Raw genomic sequence first — 13,178 nt, 5'->3', positions numbered from 1 at the left:
TTCCCAGAGGGGTTCTAGGCTTGCTGACTCTGAATTTCTTACAGGTAGAAAATCAGAAAAAGGGCTCCTTGAGACACAGGATTTACACCCTTTGTATGGGCTGAAGAAGTGAATGAGCTGTCCCTGCAGCCAGCCCTGGCAGGACGTGTGTAGTGTGAGGGGCTGGTTGCCCCACAGCAGTTGCAACCAGAGTAGAGAGGCTTTGGACCAGCTGCAATATGAGGATCCTCTTGGAGCTGGCCAGGCCTAAAAAATAGAACGCTGGGTTTTGCTTGCTCCTTCTCTTCCCAGGCCCATGCCCAGAAGAAATCACAATGACAGCGCTCTGGTCCCAGCTCACCGGAGGTGAAACCTGGGAAAGGGTTCAGACAGAAGCCTGTTCCTGCTGTTAGAGAGTTTCAGTGACAATGGGAGTGGGAGGGAGGCTAAGAGCCCGAGGGCTAAGCCTGGGGTGGGGGAATAATGGGCAGGGCAGAGTTGAATTTTGTTTAGAGCTTTCCTTGTGCTCCCTGCTGCCCGCTGCTCTTTGCTGCCTGCAATCACAAGCTGATAGGGATCTCCTGACTTTCGAGGTGCCTGTGTGAGAGAGACCTGAAGACGCCTCAGCTGCTCAGCACAGTGAGGCCGAGCAAGCCACGCCGGAGCGGTGGCAGTGTGGCGGCAGTGCCGGAGGCAGCGAGCCATAAGGTGGTGCCTCGGGCAGGTGGCCGGCACCACAGGTGTCAGGACGGGCAGAGCTGGGTACCAAGCTGGCAATCAATAATGCAAAGAGCCGGTCACATGTCCTTGCTGGCTGTTGCAGGATTCCTCTCTCCCCCCAGAGTCTGGTTACTTCAGAGATCAAGTTCCAGCCTCTCGGTTGGTGAATTATTAAACTCCATCAGTGCTCCCTTTGTACCACGTCTGTGTCTTCCTGCTGTCCTTCCTTGCTGGTGACAGGCTCTTTCCATCCAGCTGCCTGTGCAGAAGCAGAGTCCTCTAGTCCTATAGCACCTTGTACTCTACTTTGCTCCTTGCTTCTCTGAGGGAGAGTGAATAGGCTCCAGAAATGGATCTGTCCTACAGATCCACCATCTCCATCTATAAGGTGAGTGTTGGCATCAAAGGCTGCTTCTGTCTGCATATGGGAGACATGTGGGTGGGAGATCAGTGTTTTCTACCAAAGGCTTTCTTGGGTGGACAGCTGAGGGCTGAATCCATTCCCAGGCTGAGCTGCAGCAGCTCCTGTGGGCTCTGGATTATGTCTGGGAGCAGATAGCTGGCAGGAGGAGAGGGTGGTGTGTGTCCTAAAGGCTTCAGGAAGGAACTGGGCAGCCAGGGTGGCTTGGACATGGAGCATGAAGGGTGACACACCTTGGTTGCTGGTAGGAAGAAGTTCGATCGTCCATTTTGCCCCTCCCTTGAAAGAAACGCTTCCCTACACACAGCAGTGCTGAAACAAGGCAGGGAGGGCTGACAGAAGTGGGGAATTGCTTATTCCAGTCTCTGGTCTTCTCTGTAGCCAATGGGCACCTTTGATAGAATGCAAATAAAAGTGGAGAAGCTGGTTGTCCATCCCTTCTGTTACTAAGTGCTGAGTCTGGCAGTGCACCACATCCTGGCTGGGAAAGGGTTGTGTTCATGCCTGGATAATAAGCAGTGGCCCTCTGGCTGGCTGTGGGGTGTGGGAAAAGGCTGCTCAGATCCCCTTGCAGTTACTCCCCTGCCTGCAGTGGGTGCGGGCCCTTGGGAGAAAGCCGTCTTCATTCAGGCGACCCCTTGGCTCTGCAGTGAGCTACCTTGCCCTCTGGCCCTCTGGCTCCTCTCCTGGCTGCCTTGGGAAGGCTAAGGGCAGCTGGAGTTGCTAGCCAGCCCCGATGCAGGGAGCTGGCTGTGCATGGCTGTACATCGCCTCGGTTCCAGTGCGCCAGAGGGGGCTTTCACCCAGCCAAACCACAGCAGGGGAGCCTTGACCTGCTGAGGTCTCTGGGCATGAGGAAGAATGGCATTAACGAGCTTCTGCCTGGCCACAGAGTATCCTGGAGCAGTTCAACCCTGCGCTGGAGAACCTGGTGTACCTGGGGAACAACTACCTGCGTGCCTTCCACGGTGAGTGGGGTCCCACACAGCCAGGGCTCCAGACCATAGTGCTGCATCCAGCCTGGGCATCCCCTGTGCCACCACCTGGGACAGGGTCTGCCACCTCTGACATGTCCTGAGCTGCTCTTAAGCGCTCCTCAGCTCCAGGACCCACTGCTGATGGGGAGAGATGGGGTGCCTATAGGCGAGGTACCAGGGGCTGGCTGTTCTGTTGTGCTGCTTGCTGGTGGTGGTGATGGTGGGAAGGCAGGCCAGACCCTTACCACCCCTTTCCTCTCCCCACAGCATTATCAAAAGCTGCTGAAGTGTATTTTAAGGCAATTGAGAAGATTGGGGAGCAAGCACTGCAGAGTTCCACCTCACACATGCTGGGTAAGGCTCTCCTGCACGTCATCTGTCCTGTGGTGAGCCACAGTTATGTTTTTTTGACCTTTATGGTTTTTAGCTGGTCCATCTCCAGGTACTGGGGCAAGAAAGACAGCTCCTTTAAGTGGTGTCTCTCTGTACCAGGGCCCTGTCCAGGTGGTGAGAGTCAAATTTATTGTGTGTCCTTGAATATTTCTCACAGCCCCAGCACTCTTCGCTGTATCTCTCTGAGTTCAGTCAGTGAGCTTAGCTCCTGGGATGGATCTCTCACAGAAACCAGTCCCTGTTGAGGCATCCTGCCCCAAGAAATGAAATTTTCATCATGGAGGAAGCATTTTTTTCCTTCTTGGAGATGTGAGGGAAAAGCCAGGGATCATGCACTGACAACTGATGGGGTCTTGTCCTCCTGAGCCTGCAACAGCTGGAATGGTAGCTTGGGGCTGAGGGAGTCACACTCAACAGTGTAAATAACTCTGCAGCCTGGTGGCGATTGCTGAAAATATGTTCAGGGAACTGCTCCGCTGCTAAACTTTTTAGCAAAAAGCTGCCAGCAGATGCGCCCCTTCTGCAGACTCTTTTTGTCATCTGCACCTCCCAGCTAGCTCCTCTGCTCCGTCATCAGTCTCTTCCTTTCCTGCTTCCATAACACCGACACTGGTGAAGCGGGACCATGCCCAGCATCGGAGTGGGTGCTGGAGCTACCTTCCCATGGGACAGCCAGAACTGTGCATGGCAGCTGGGGAGCCACTGGGATTAGAAATGGGGCCTGCAGGGGCTGTGGCAGAACAGAAACCCAGCACCCAGAGCTCGTGGCAGAGGCGAGGCTGCCTGCTGACACCTGGGGCTGTAGCTGAGCGCGGTGCAGAGAGCAGTGCTTTCTGATATCTCTTCCACAGCCATGTATCGTCAGCCTGAGCTGCACGCTGCTGGTCTGCCTCCTTGGGCACACGAGGACATGACCACAGGACTTTTTCACCTTCTGTCTTTTTCCCCTGAAGGTGAAATTCTGATGCAGATGTCTGACACGCAGAGACTACTGAGCTCTGATTTGGAAGTTGTGGTGAGTGGTTTTCCCAAGGGCTGGTGGAGGTGGAGAATAAAGTGATTTACTTAAATACAGCTTATCACCATTTACCGTGTTCACCCCATCAGCTGCCCTCACACACACCTGCAGGCAGGTGCCTGCCTCCCTGCTTTCCCTGCTGCACGTGGCAGAGGAGGGTTACAGGGCTGGCATGCCCAGAGCCTGGCTGTGAGTGAGTCATGTGCTCAGCATGTTTTATGAGCCACCCCTTATCACAGTGCATGCAACATCCCTGTATGGTGAAGGGATGTTGGGTGAAGGGATAAGGGTGATGACTCCTTCGCCTCTTTCAGGCTCAGACCTTCCACATAGACCTGCTGCAGCACATGGAGAAGAACAGCAAAATGGATGTGCAGTTCATCAGTGTAAGTGATTCACTCCCTTCTCCTCCTCAGTTCTTGTTCCCCTCTCCCCTTCACCTAAGGGTTTTTGCTTGAATGCTTGAGGTGTTTCCTTCATTCTTCTCAGCACGAGATAGGGGGTCTTATCTTCTCCATCATGGAACAAACCCCCTTGTTCAGCTGATTATGGAGAGCTAAAGAGGTGGCTGTTCTTTGTGCAGTGGGACTTGCCAAATGCTTGAGCAGAGCTGAGAGACTCAGCATCCCAAAAGCAGAGTTCCCAGCTTCTCCAAACCCCAGGCTTTGCTTGTCTGTGGGTCCTGTGCTGCCATGGCCCAGCTGGCCATGCTGGTGGGTAGTGTCACAGGGAGAGGTAGAGGCCTGGGGACTTGCTCCCAGTGCTGGGGCAGCTGGGTGCCAGTCCTTGCTCCTGAGATCTGAAGGTTCATCAGCACTCTGGGGCCATTTAAATTGAAAAGAAAGATAAAGAAAGACATTTTATAAGAGATCCGGGTGAAGCCTGATTGCAGGTGGACTCAGATATCCAACTGATTTACCAAAATATGAATATCGATCCAATATCGATATCCAACTGAGACGGACAAAAACTCTCTAACAGTTTAGAGTTAGAAAGTGTATGTTTTATGTGGCACCAGGCACTGCATGGGATAGCTCCCTAAGAGGCAGGGCCCCGATCCAAGCAAACACAAAGCTTTTTATTTACAAAAATTATGAATATCCAAAATACAAATGTATATTCGTAACGTTAACACCTCCCATTCTCCACTGCATATGGAAATGAGCTTAAATGTCATTAAGCATGCGTAGTGTGTGTCCTGAATTGAGTCAGTGGTCTTGAATTGGGTCAGTGGTCCCAAAAAGGATGAAGTAACTCATCTTCCTCATTTTGACCTTTTTGCTTCTCTGAGCTTTAACAATCCTAATTACTTTAGTGACCTGTAAGTTTCTTCTTGCATGACTTTTGGATGGGTTCCCACAAAGGGAAGAAATTGGTAATTGTCTTGTTCCCTACACCAACTTATCAATATTTCTACTTCTCATTCTAAGCACAGCTAAGCAAACACACAAATGACAGATCATCAGTTATTTGGCAATCAGTTACTAACATTTTAAAACCCATTTCAGGCCCAGCTCTCCTAACTAACTATTTTAATTAACTCTTACTGGGCCCAAGTTCTTTCCTATTCCAACTAATCTCAACACAGCTAGCCTATAACTAAAATCTTTGTTTCTTCTAAATCTATGTTTCACAACCATCAATCAGAGCAGGACCCTTGCTGCCTCACGGTGTGGCCGGGTCTCTGGTTCCTTACTGAGCCTGTTTTCTCCCTGGCAGGAGAGCCAGAAGCAGTATGAGCTGGAGTATCAGCGAAGAGCCACCAACCTGGATAAGTGCATGGCAGAGCTGTGGAGAATGGAGAGGGCGCGTGACAAAAATGCCCGGGAGATGAAGGTAAGCAGTGATTGCAGGAAGGGGAGTTAGTAATAAGAACTGGATAATATCTTGGAAGCCAGGGCTGATTTCTCAGCAACCTCAGCCAAGGGGTTGCCCCAATGTTCAAAAGGCAGGAAAGTAGGAAACTCCTGTTCTACAGGATGCTACTGACCTGTGGTACTCACTCCTGCCAAGCCCTTTCCTCATTTAGGAAGCCTCAATAAGCAAGAATTTAATCCCTGGCACGCTGCTCTAGCTCCTCTCTGCTGCTCAGCACTGCAAGTGGACTGGGAAGCTGATAGACATGATGACCCCTTCCAACCCTTGCCCTGAGCCCACTCTGCTGGATTTTCACTGGTCCCTTCCTCCCTTTTTTCCCTGTGACACAGGAGAATGTGATCCGACTGCGCTCAGAGATGCAGGCGTTCGTCTCTGAGAGCCAGAGGGAGGCTGAGCTGGAGGAGAAACGCCGCTACCGCTTCCTGGCTGAAAAGCACCAGACGCTCTACAACACTCTTCTCCAGTTTTACAGCAGGGTACAGCCCTGACATGCTGGGGAGCAGAACTGGGGGAGCAGGCAGCAGGGCCGGAGGGGGAGCATGCAGGCAGGAGGGAGCCAGGGCTGAGCAATCCCTTAGGTGAAGGATGCATCTGCATGTGGACTGGGCAGGAAGCTATTTTGTTTCTTGCTGTGAAGTTCAGGCTGGCTGTACTAGGCTGGGACAAGATGTCTGGGGCTGAGGATGGTGCTGACATGGGGTTAGTTGGGTGTGTGAGTGATGGAGGAGGAAAGGGTGCTGTAGGTGTTTATAGCAGGGTCTTTGGGACCATGGGATCTCTGTTGCAGGGTGCCATCCTGGAAATTCCTGCCTACAGGGAGCTGTTTGGCCATTCCCACAAGCCTAATTGTGGGAGGACCTGGTCTCTAATGCCCATGTAAGCCCTAGGCTTCCTCTGTAGCTTGTCTGCCCTGTCCATCACCCCCTCTTCTCTCCTTCTCCCCAGGCTCGCAGCATGATCCAGACCAAGGCACCACGGTGGAAGGAGCAGCTGGAAGCCAGCCGCAACCCCTCAAACAGCCACTCACCCAGTCTGCTCTCAGCCTCCCACAGCCAGGGGTATCCATCTGGACGGCTCACACCCACCCACCTCGAGATGGTGAGGAGCCCACAGACAGCTTGTTTGGTGAAATATTGGAACAGGTTGCCCAGAGAGGTGGTGGATGCTCTGTTCCTGGAAACGCTCATGGTCAGGTTGAACTGAGCAGTGAGCAATCTGATCTAGTTGGAGATGTCCCTGCTCATTGCAGCCGGTTGGACTAGATGGCCTTGAAAGTCCCTTCCAACCCAAAGAATTCAATAGTTCTGTGGTGGTGAGGCTGCAGGGCAAGGTCAGTCCTTGGCCAACTGTGGTGCTTGCTGCCTTGTCCAGCTCCAGTGGCCTTTCCTGGCCAAGAGGAAGAGCAGCCTGTGTGTGGGCTGCGATGGAGGAATGTGCTGAGTTTGGCTTTCTAAGAGGGACTGCATATCTCTCAGAGCATCTCCTGCCTAACACAGCCTTTGTGGATGTGTGTTCAGCCCCCTTTCCTTCCAACAGCCCCAGACACCCCTTGGGGACTTTGCTTCTTCTATGACTGGGAGTAGATCCAGCATCTTCTCTCCGGACCCTCCAGAAATGAGAATGTCTCCTCAGCCAGAGTCTCCCAGGCGGCCACTGAGGAGGACACCATCAGCAGCAAGTATGACCTGTATCTGGGAGCAGTGCTGTGGGGAGACACAGGGGCTGGAGCTCTCTGGGAAGAGGGTTGGGTTTGGGAAGGGCCCACCTCTCTATCAGACCACCAGACCTCAGCCACATTCCTGGGCATGGTGAGAGGACAGTGCCTATGGGAGCTGTAGAGGGCAAGGCTGAAGTAGAAAGTGAGCTCAGCCTTCAGGGCAGAGTCCGTCCAGGGCAAGGCCAGGCTGTGTGAGGTGAGGAACCTACAAATGAGCAATTTTCAAGCACTGGTTCTTGCTAGAGTTCCCATTTTAGTAAAGCACCTTCCCTCATACTACCGGATTAAATGTTAGCTTGCCCTGTGAAACACAGCCACTTACCTCGTGACACACCTGCTTCTCCTTCCTGAGAAATTTCAGCTTAAAGTCTTTAAAAGAAGTAAAAAAAGGACAGGGAGAGAGAGAAATTACCCAAATAATCAGTAGTTCTAGTAGGTTGGGAAGAGGATTGTCAGGCAGGGCATCAGCCAGGGCATGCAGTGCCTATGCTCTAGGCATTTGGCCAAAGAGGACGCAGCACAAAATAAATGGGTTTGGCTTGAGTTAGTTGTCTCCTGCAGGATGCTTACTCTGCTTTTCCCATGCTATGCCTTGCTCTCTCCCTGAAAGGCCATCTGCTCCTCCACTAGAGTAATTACTTGACTGGGGAAGCACTGCTCTCTTTGAGGCGGCATGGGTCTTGCAGGAGGACGCCAGGCTCCAGCCAGACCCCTGGGATGCCTCCCCCCAGGTTTGCTCCCTACGGGCCGTACATCCCGTTCGGGTTCCTTTGGCGAGGCCAGCAGCACCAGCGAGGGCAGGAAGAGGAGTGGCACAACGAGAGTTCAGGCCATCGTGCCCCACACGACGGGTGCCAACCGGACCCTGCTGCGGTTTGAGCCCGGGGATGTCATCGCGGTGCTGATGCCAGAGGCGCAGAATGGCTGGCTCTACGGCAAACTGGAGGGCTCGTCCACGTACGTGATTCTGGTGCTGCAAATTGGCCAGATGCAGGCTTGTCGAGTTTGGAGCTGGGAGGGTTAAGCCCAAAATTATCACCCTGCTCACCTCCTGGTGTGGCCTGGGCACTGTGTCCCACCCACCATCTCAGTGGGGGACAACGCTGTGTCCTCAGTGATGAGGGCTCTCCGTGCCAAGAAGATGCAGTGTGGCAGCGCTGGCCTGGGTGGGCTGCCTGAGAAACCTCCAGGGGCTTTGGGTGGAAGAGCCAGGGATGCAGTGACCCCCTCCTGGCTTGCATGGCTGAGTTACTCCTGTCATGGGATCCAGCTCAGGGCCATGAACCGCTGGAGTTACCTGAGAGGCCTGGCACTTCTTAGCTCATGCTGCAACTGCTTCCACAGCCTCCAGCACAGGCAGGCCATGGAAACTGCTGCACCCAGCACTTACTGAATTACTCCCTGTGGCACTGCCAGCCAACATCTGTGTGTAAAGCCTGCCTCGTTCCACATAGGATGTGCTCTGCAGGAACGCTCACAGATGTGAGATGAACAAGAGCAGTGCCTGTCTTTGGGCGGCTGTTTCTGGAGTGGAGCTGCTGCAAAATCCCTGGAAGAGTTTTCCTCAGCTTCCTTGTGATTGCAGTTGGTTGGAGTGTCTCTTGCTGGATTGCACCAACACTACTCCCAGGAGCACAGGTTTTGCACAGCCCCTGAGATAAGCGAGTCCAAGCTCAAAGTCTGCGCCACGATAACCCCTGTGCCCCACCCATGGGTGAAAGAAGTGCAGGAACCCTGTCACACATGGTAGTGGCAAATGTGGCTTGGTTGATGTGTGGGATGGGTGTAGATCAGAAGTGCTGGGCAACTGGATCTGAAGAACCACAAACCACAGTGGCCTGGGCCTCATTTGTCTCTGTTCCTGTGCTCTAGGTGTGGCTGGTTCCCTGAAGCTTATGTCAAGCCTTTGGAGAATGCGAGGGAGATGGAGGAGCCAGACACCAGGTAACAGGAGGGCAATTGGCTGGGCAGGACCTCCTGGTACACCACTAATGCCAGTGGGGTAATTGTTTAGAGTGTGTCCATGGAGAGCTGCAGGGCTCCCGTGCTGGAGAACCCGCCAAGGGCCTCGTTGTGCCCTGGGATCTCTCAGGCTTCTCTAGGCAGCTCCTGTAACATGTGCAATGTCATCTCAAAGGTGCTTGGGACTGGGCCGGTCCAAGACACGTGTATTTCCTCCAGAGATATCCCACATTGTGGCTAGCACCTGTGCTGCTCCCTGTTCCTTGCTCTTTGACTCCCACCTCACTGTCTTCTCCTCTTGCTCAGGTCCTTCCCACTGCGAAGCAGCCACAGTATGGATGACATCCTGGACCGTCCCAGCACTCAGTCCTCTAGCAATTACTGGCCTGCTGCTGCCCAGCCCAGTGTGCCGAACCCACCTCCCCTCTCAGTGGGTGCCAGCAGTCACCAGAGTGGGGTGGTTGCCCCACTCAATTCTGGCTCCAAGGTGAGTGCTTGAGCAGAGATTGGTGGCTGTGTGTGAAATGGGCCACGTCTGACTTTCATGCTCCAAAGCACACCTTTTCTGCTTTAGCCAGTAGAGACAATCACGTTTCTGGTGTTGGTGAAGGGACCTGCTGCCTTCCTGAGTTAAGAGGTCTTGTTAGCACCAGTCTTTCTCACCCAGTCTGTTCACATGCCACCTTGTTCTGTTGACCCCTGCCAGTCTGCTTGTTGTGTGCAGATCCTCAGTGCCTGGCTTTGCTCCCCCAAGGGAATGCTTTTCTGCCCCTGCCCTTCTCACCTCTCTCTCTTTTTGCTCACCAGGGACCCTTCAGTTCAGTCCTTTCCTCCATGACCTCCCAGCCTGATTTCTGGTGGCTCCAGGGCAGCACCTCTTTCTGCTAATAGTAGGACTGTGGAGTGACCAGGCTGGTCTGGGAGTGGGTGACCAGCTAACAGAGATGCCATCCTTCTTCTCCCTTCAGAGAATGGAGAGGAGTTTCATAGGGTTCCTCTTTGAAATTCAGATGAGGGTTGGCTTAAAGTCACAGCTGGGGTAGGGAAAAACTGAGAGCAAAGGCCGAGCTATTTTTGAGAGCTTTAGAACAAGTTGTGTCCAACCCATGGGTTATGGATGGGAGAAGGAAGTCCTCCACTTATTGCTTCCAGCAGTGGGGAATTGACTGGGGAGAACAAAGTTAAAGGTGAGGACCTGGGAGAAAGAAGAACAGTGCTGCCCGTGGGGCATTACTTGCTCAGTCTCACAGAGGGCTGGAAAACCTTGTCCGTGGTTACTGGTTCCAGGCCAGTGCAAGGCTGCAAGCAATTGGATGGCTCAAAGAACTGGAAACTGCAATATTTAATTACTCTTTTTTTCCTTTTATGTCCTGCTCTGTGGTTTCAGGTAGCCTCAGGCTGCACAATTCCGGGGAACAGCCTCTGCAGCCTCTCTGTCCCTCTGGGTCACTGGTTTTCATCTGGTCCCAGGGCTAGGGTGTAGGGATAGACCTGGGATTGAGTCATGAGTTGTGTGCAGCATTTGGAATAGCATGACAAAGTGTGGAACCTCATTAGAAAGGAGGGAAAGACTGATTTGGAAAGACTCAGCCTTGCTTTAAATGTATGCCCAGGACATCCCCCAGTTGAGCCGCAAGAAAATGGGTGTGACTTCCCAACTGGATCACAAATAGCCACGTGTGGCTGTCTTGTCTGTCACCAGAGTACTTTAGCAGGTCAGTTGTCACTGATCCTTCACTATCTACTGGCCAAGAATAAGGGCCACGGGACCTAGGTCTAACTTTGTCCGTCAGGTTTGTCCACTTTTAAGTAATATGTGGTGTAGGGTAGGTAGGTACACCTCTGGAATTCCCCATGGATGCAGGAAGCATGTGAGGGCACGGATGACAGACTTTTTGCCAGGGTGTGTGGGCAACATGAGGGGGCATCTCTGGCTGCGCTGGAGGGTGAAATGTAGCTCAGACTCTCACTGTTTGCTGTGCTCTTCAGATATGACACTTTGGGGATCTGAGTCATCTCCTTTCTTCCCCAAAACAAAGGAAGATGTCCTAGGAGAGTAAGGAACCCCCAGTTTAGGGACAACCCCCCACAACAAAATTCAGGGTATTATCTATAGTGGGGAATTTGTGGACTTTTGCAAAGCTTGAATAAGGAGTCAGAGCCCTGTTAAGAGGACTTGGGCTCCTAACTCTCCTAAGCATTTTGTGAAATCTTCCTCCGTGTGTGCAGTGTCTCCTGCCCGACTTTTCTCTCTCCATTCCCCACTCCAAATTTCTCACTGCTGCTTTTCTTTTCACTGCAGAAATCAGGAGTATTTGACCAGCCCCCTGAGCTCTTCCCACGGTAAGACAAGGAACTCCACTCTGGAGCCATCTGACAGTGGGGAGTATTATTACAATGCTGTTATTATTTAATCTTTTGGATTACCAAATGTGGGAGGAACAGGGAAGTGTCTGGGCAAAAGCAATGTGCAGCCTACCTCCCAGGACAGGAGGCAGAGGTGGTCCATTCTGGCCTCTGCTGACCAGCAAGGTCCTATCCTGACTGATAAAATGAGGTAGGAGCTGAGCACCCTGAACACATGTCCAGACCTGCATGCTCCTTCCCATCCATTCTGGAAGGGCCACAATAGCAGCTCGCAGCCTGAGTGTGGAGCTACATGACTGTGCATCTCTGCCTGCTTGGAAAGGGCTGAGGGATAAAAGTTGTGGTTTTGAGTTTCGATGAGTCAGGTCTGTGGAGATGAGACATGCCATCAATGCCTGCTTTTCTTCCCCCTTGCAGCTGGGTTGGTGTCCCCATGTTTCTGGTGTGGTGCTGTGGCCTTTTTCTGCTGCCCAGCTCCTTGCTTGGAGGGTCGGTGTACGCTCTACAAGTGTAGAGTGCTATCATGAGGGACAGCCATGTGCTAGTGTCCCTTCATCCTGTGGAAGAGGGAGGGTGAGAAGCCCTTGGGAGAGCCCAAATGGAACCACATGGGAATGTGCAGCAGGGTGTGTAAAGGATGGAGAAAACATACTCAGGAATGAGCTTTACCACACTCTCCTCCTTGGCATGGAGGTGACTGTGCAACAGGACTAAGTAGCCTTTGCTTGGTCACAGGGATCCCCGCGTGGCATTTGCAGGCTTTCTGATGGTTGCCTGTTTCCCTTTCCAGAGGTACCAACCCCTTTGCCACAGTCAAGCTGCGCCCCACAGTCACCAATGACCGCTCGGCGCCCATCATCCGATGAAGCAGGGCTGGGGACGGTGAAGAATTTCAGCACAGAAGGAGGAGGAGAAGTGACACGCTGTGACCTCCAGCTGGGCAGCAACCTAGTGCTGCCACTCATGGAGCGAACTCTCTTTTCCCCTCCCATACCTCTGGGACAATGGGACCCATCTCACCTGGGTGTCTGGTGTGCTTTAGCCAGAAGCAGATCTCTGCTGCCCTTTCTGGATTGATCCCTCCTTCCCTTCCCTTCCCTTCCCTTCCCTTGTGGTGTTGCTGTACTTGAGTGGGAGGGAGAAGTCTGGTGCTACTGGTGCTGGTGGTCTTGGAGAGGGGATGATGCTGGAGGTGGATGGAGGTAAGGCTGGCTAAGATCATCTGCAGCCAGGGCAGTGCTGTCGGGATGCTGCAGGTGAAGCTTTGCTATCTCTGCTGTGGGCAGAGAAGGACTCTCACCAGACAGTTCCTTTGCTACCAGAAGAACGAATCCCAAAAGAGAAGGCTACAAGAAGGCTTCCAGTGATGTGGTCCAGCTGACAGGGTCTGGTCTTAGCCCCTTTGACAACTGTGTCCATTTGTAGCAGCACCTGCCCCTTGTCACCCCAGGTGCTGCCCTTGCTGGGCAGTGCTGGGGCAAGGCAGGGGCAGGCGACACTGTCCAGCAGCACTGCCCTGCTCCTTCATGTACTGTCCTGTGGAAAACATATGGGTTTTTTTAAAATAAAATGGTTAATGCATCTTCTGTGTCCATTTCAGTGGCCGTCACCTCAGTCACAGGATGCAGGGGGAGGAGGAGAGGAGCTCCCCACCAGCACTGGGGCCACGATGGCTGCCCATGGTTGTTGTGTTGGACACTGCAGTGCTGTGGGTCCAGATGCAGCCACCAGCCCAGGGTCTGGGGT

General features: G+C 53.0%; 1 protein-coding gene across 2 annotated transcripts; it reads left to right on the top strand.

Moving 5' to 3' along the window:
• Positions 1-40: 40 nt before the first annotated feature.
• BAIAP2L2 (BAR/IMD domain containing adaptor protein 2 like 2) lies at positions 41-13,010 on the top strand. Of its 2 annotated transcripts, none has more exons than XR_004239719.1 (14): positions 41-1,087; positions 2,013-2,088; positions 2,365-2,451; positions 3,444-3,505; positions 3,823-3,894; positions 5,228-5,344; positions 5,716-5,862; positions 6,332-6,484; positions 6,923-7,064; positions 7,835-8,060; positions 8,976-9,047; positions 9,372-9,552; positions 9,640-11,408; positions 12,223-12,305. XR_004239719.1 is itself a non-coding variant. In XM_032106763.1 (14 exons), exons 1-14 carry the CDS (start codon positions 1,049-1,051, stop codon positions 12,296-12,298), a joined length of 1,491 nt encoding a protein of 496 aa, XP_031962654.1. In that variant the 5' UTR covers positions 41-1,048; the 3' UTR covers positions 12,299-13,010. The 2 variants fall into 2 exon arrangements, 1 of the variants encoding a protein (XP_031962654.1); XM_032106763.1 differs by having other exon boundaries at positions 11,368-11,408; positions 12,223-13,010.
• Positions 13,011-13,178: the final 168 nt, after the last annotated feature.

Source organism: Corvus moneduloides, chromosome 4 (assembly GCF_009650955.1).
Source record: "Corvus moneduloides isolate bCorMon1 chromosome 4, bCorMon1.pri, whole genome shotgun sequence".
NCBI lineage: Eukaryota > Metazoa > Chordata > Aves > Passeriformes > Corvidae > Corvus > Corvus moneduloides.
The sequence above is the reverse complement of the archived record's forward strand: the minus strand, read 5'-3'. Positions and strand labels throughout refer to the sequence as shown.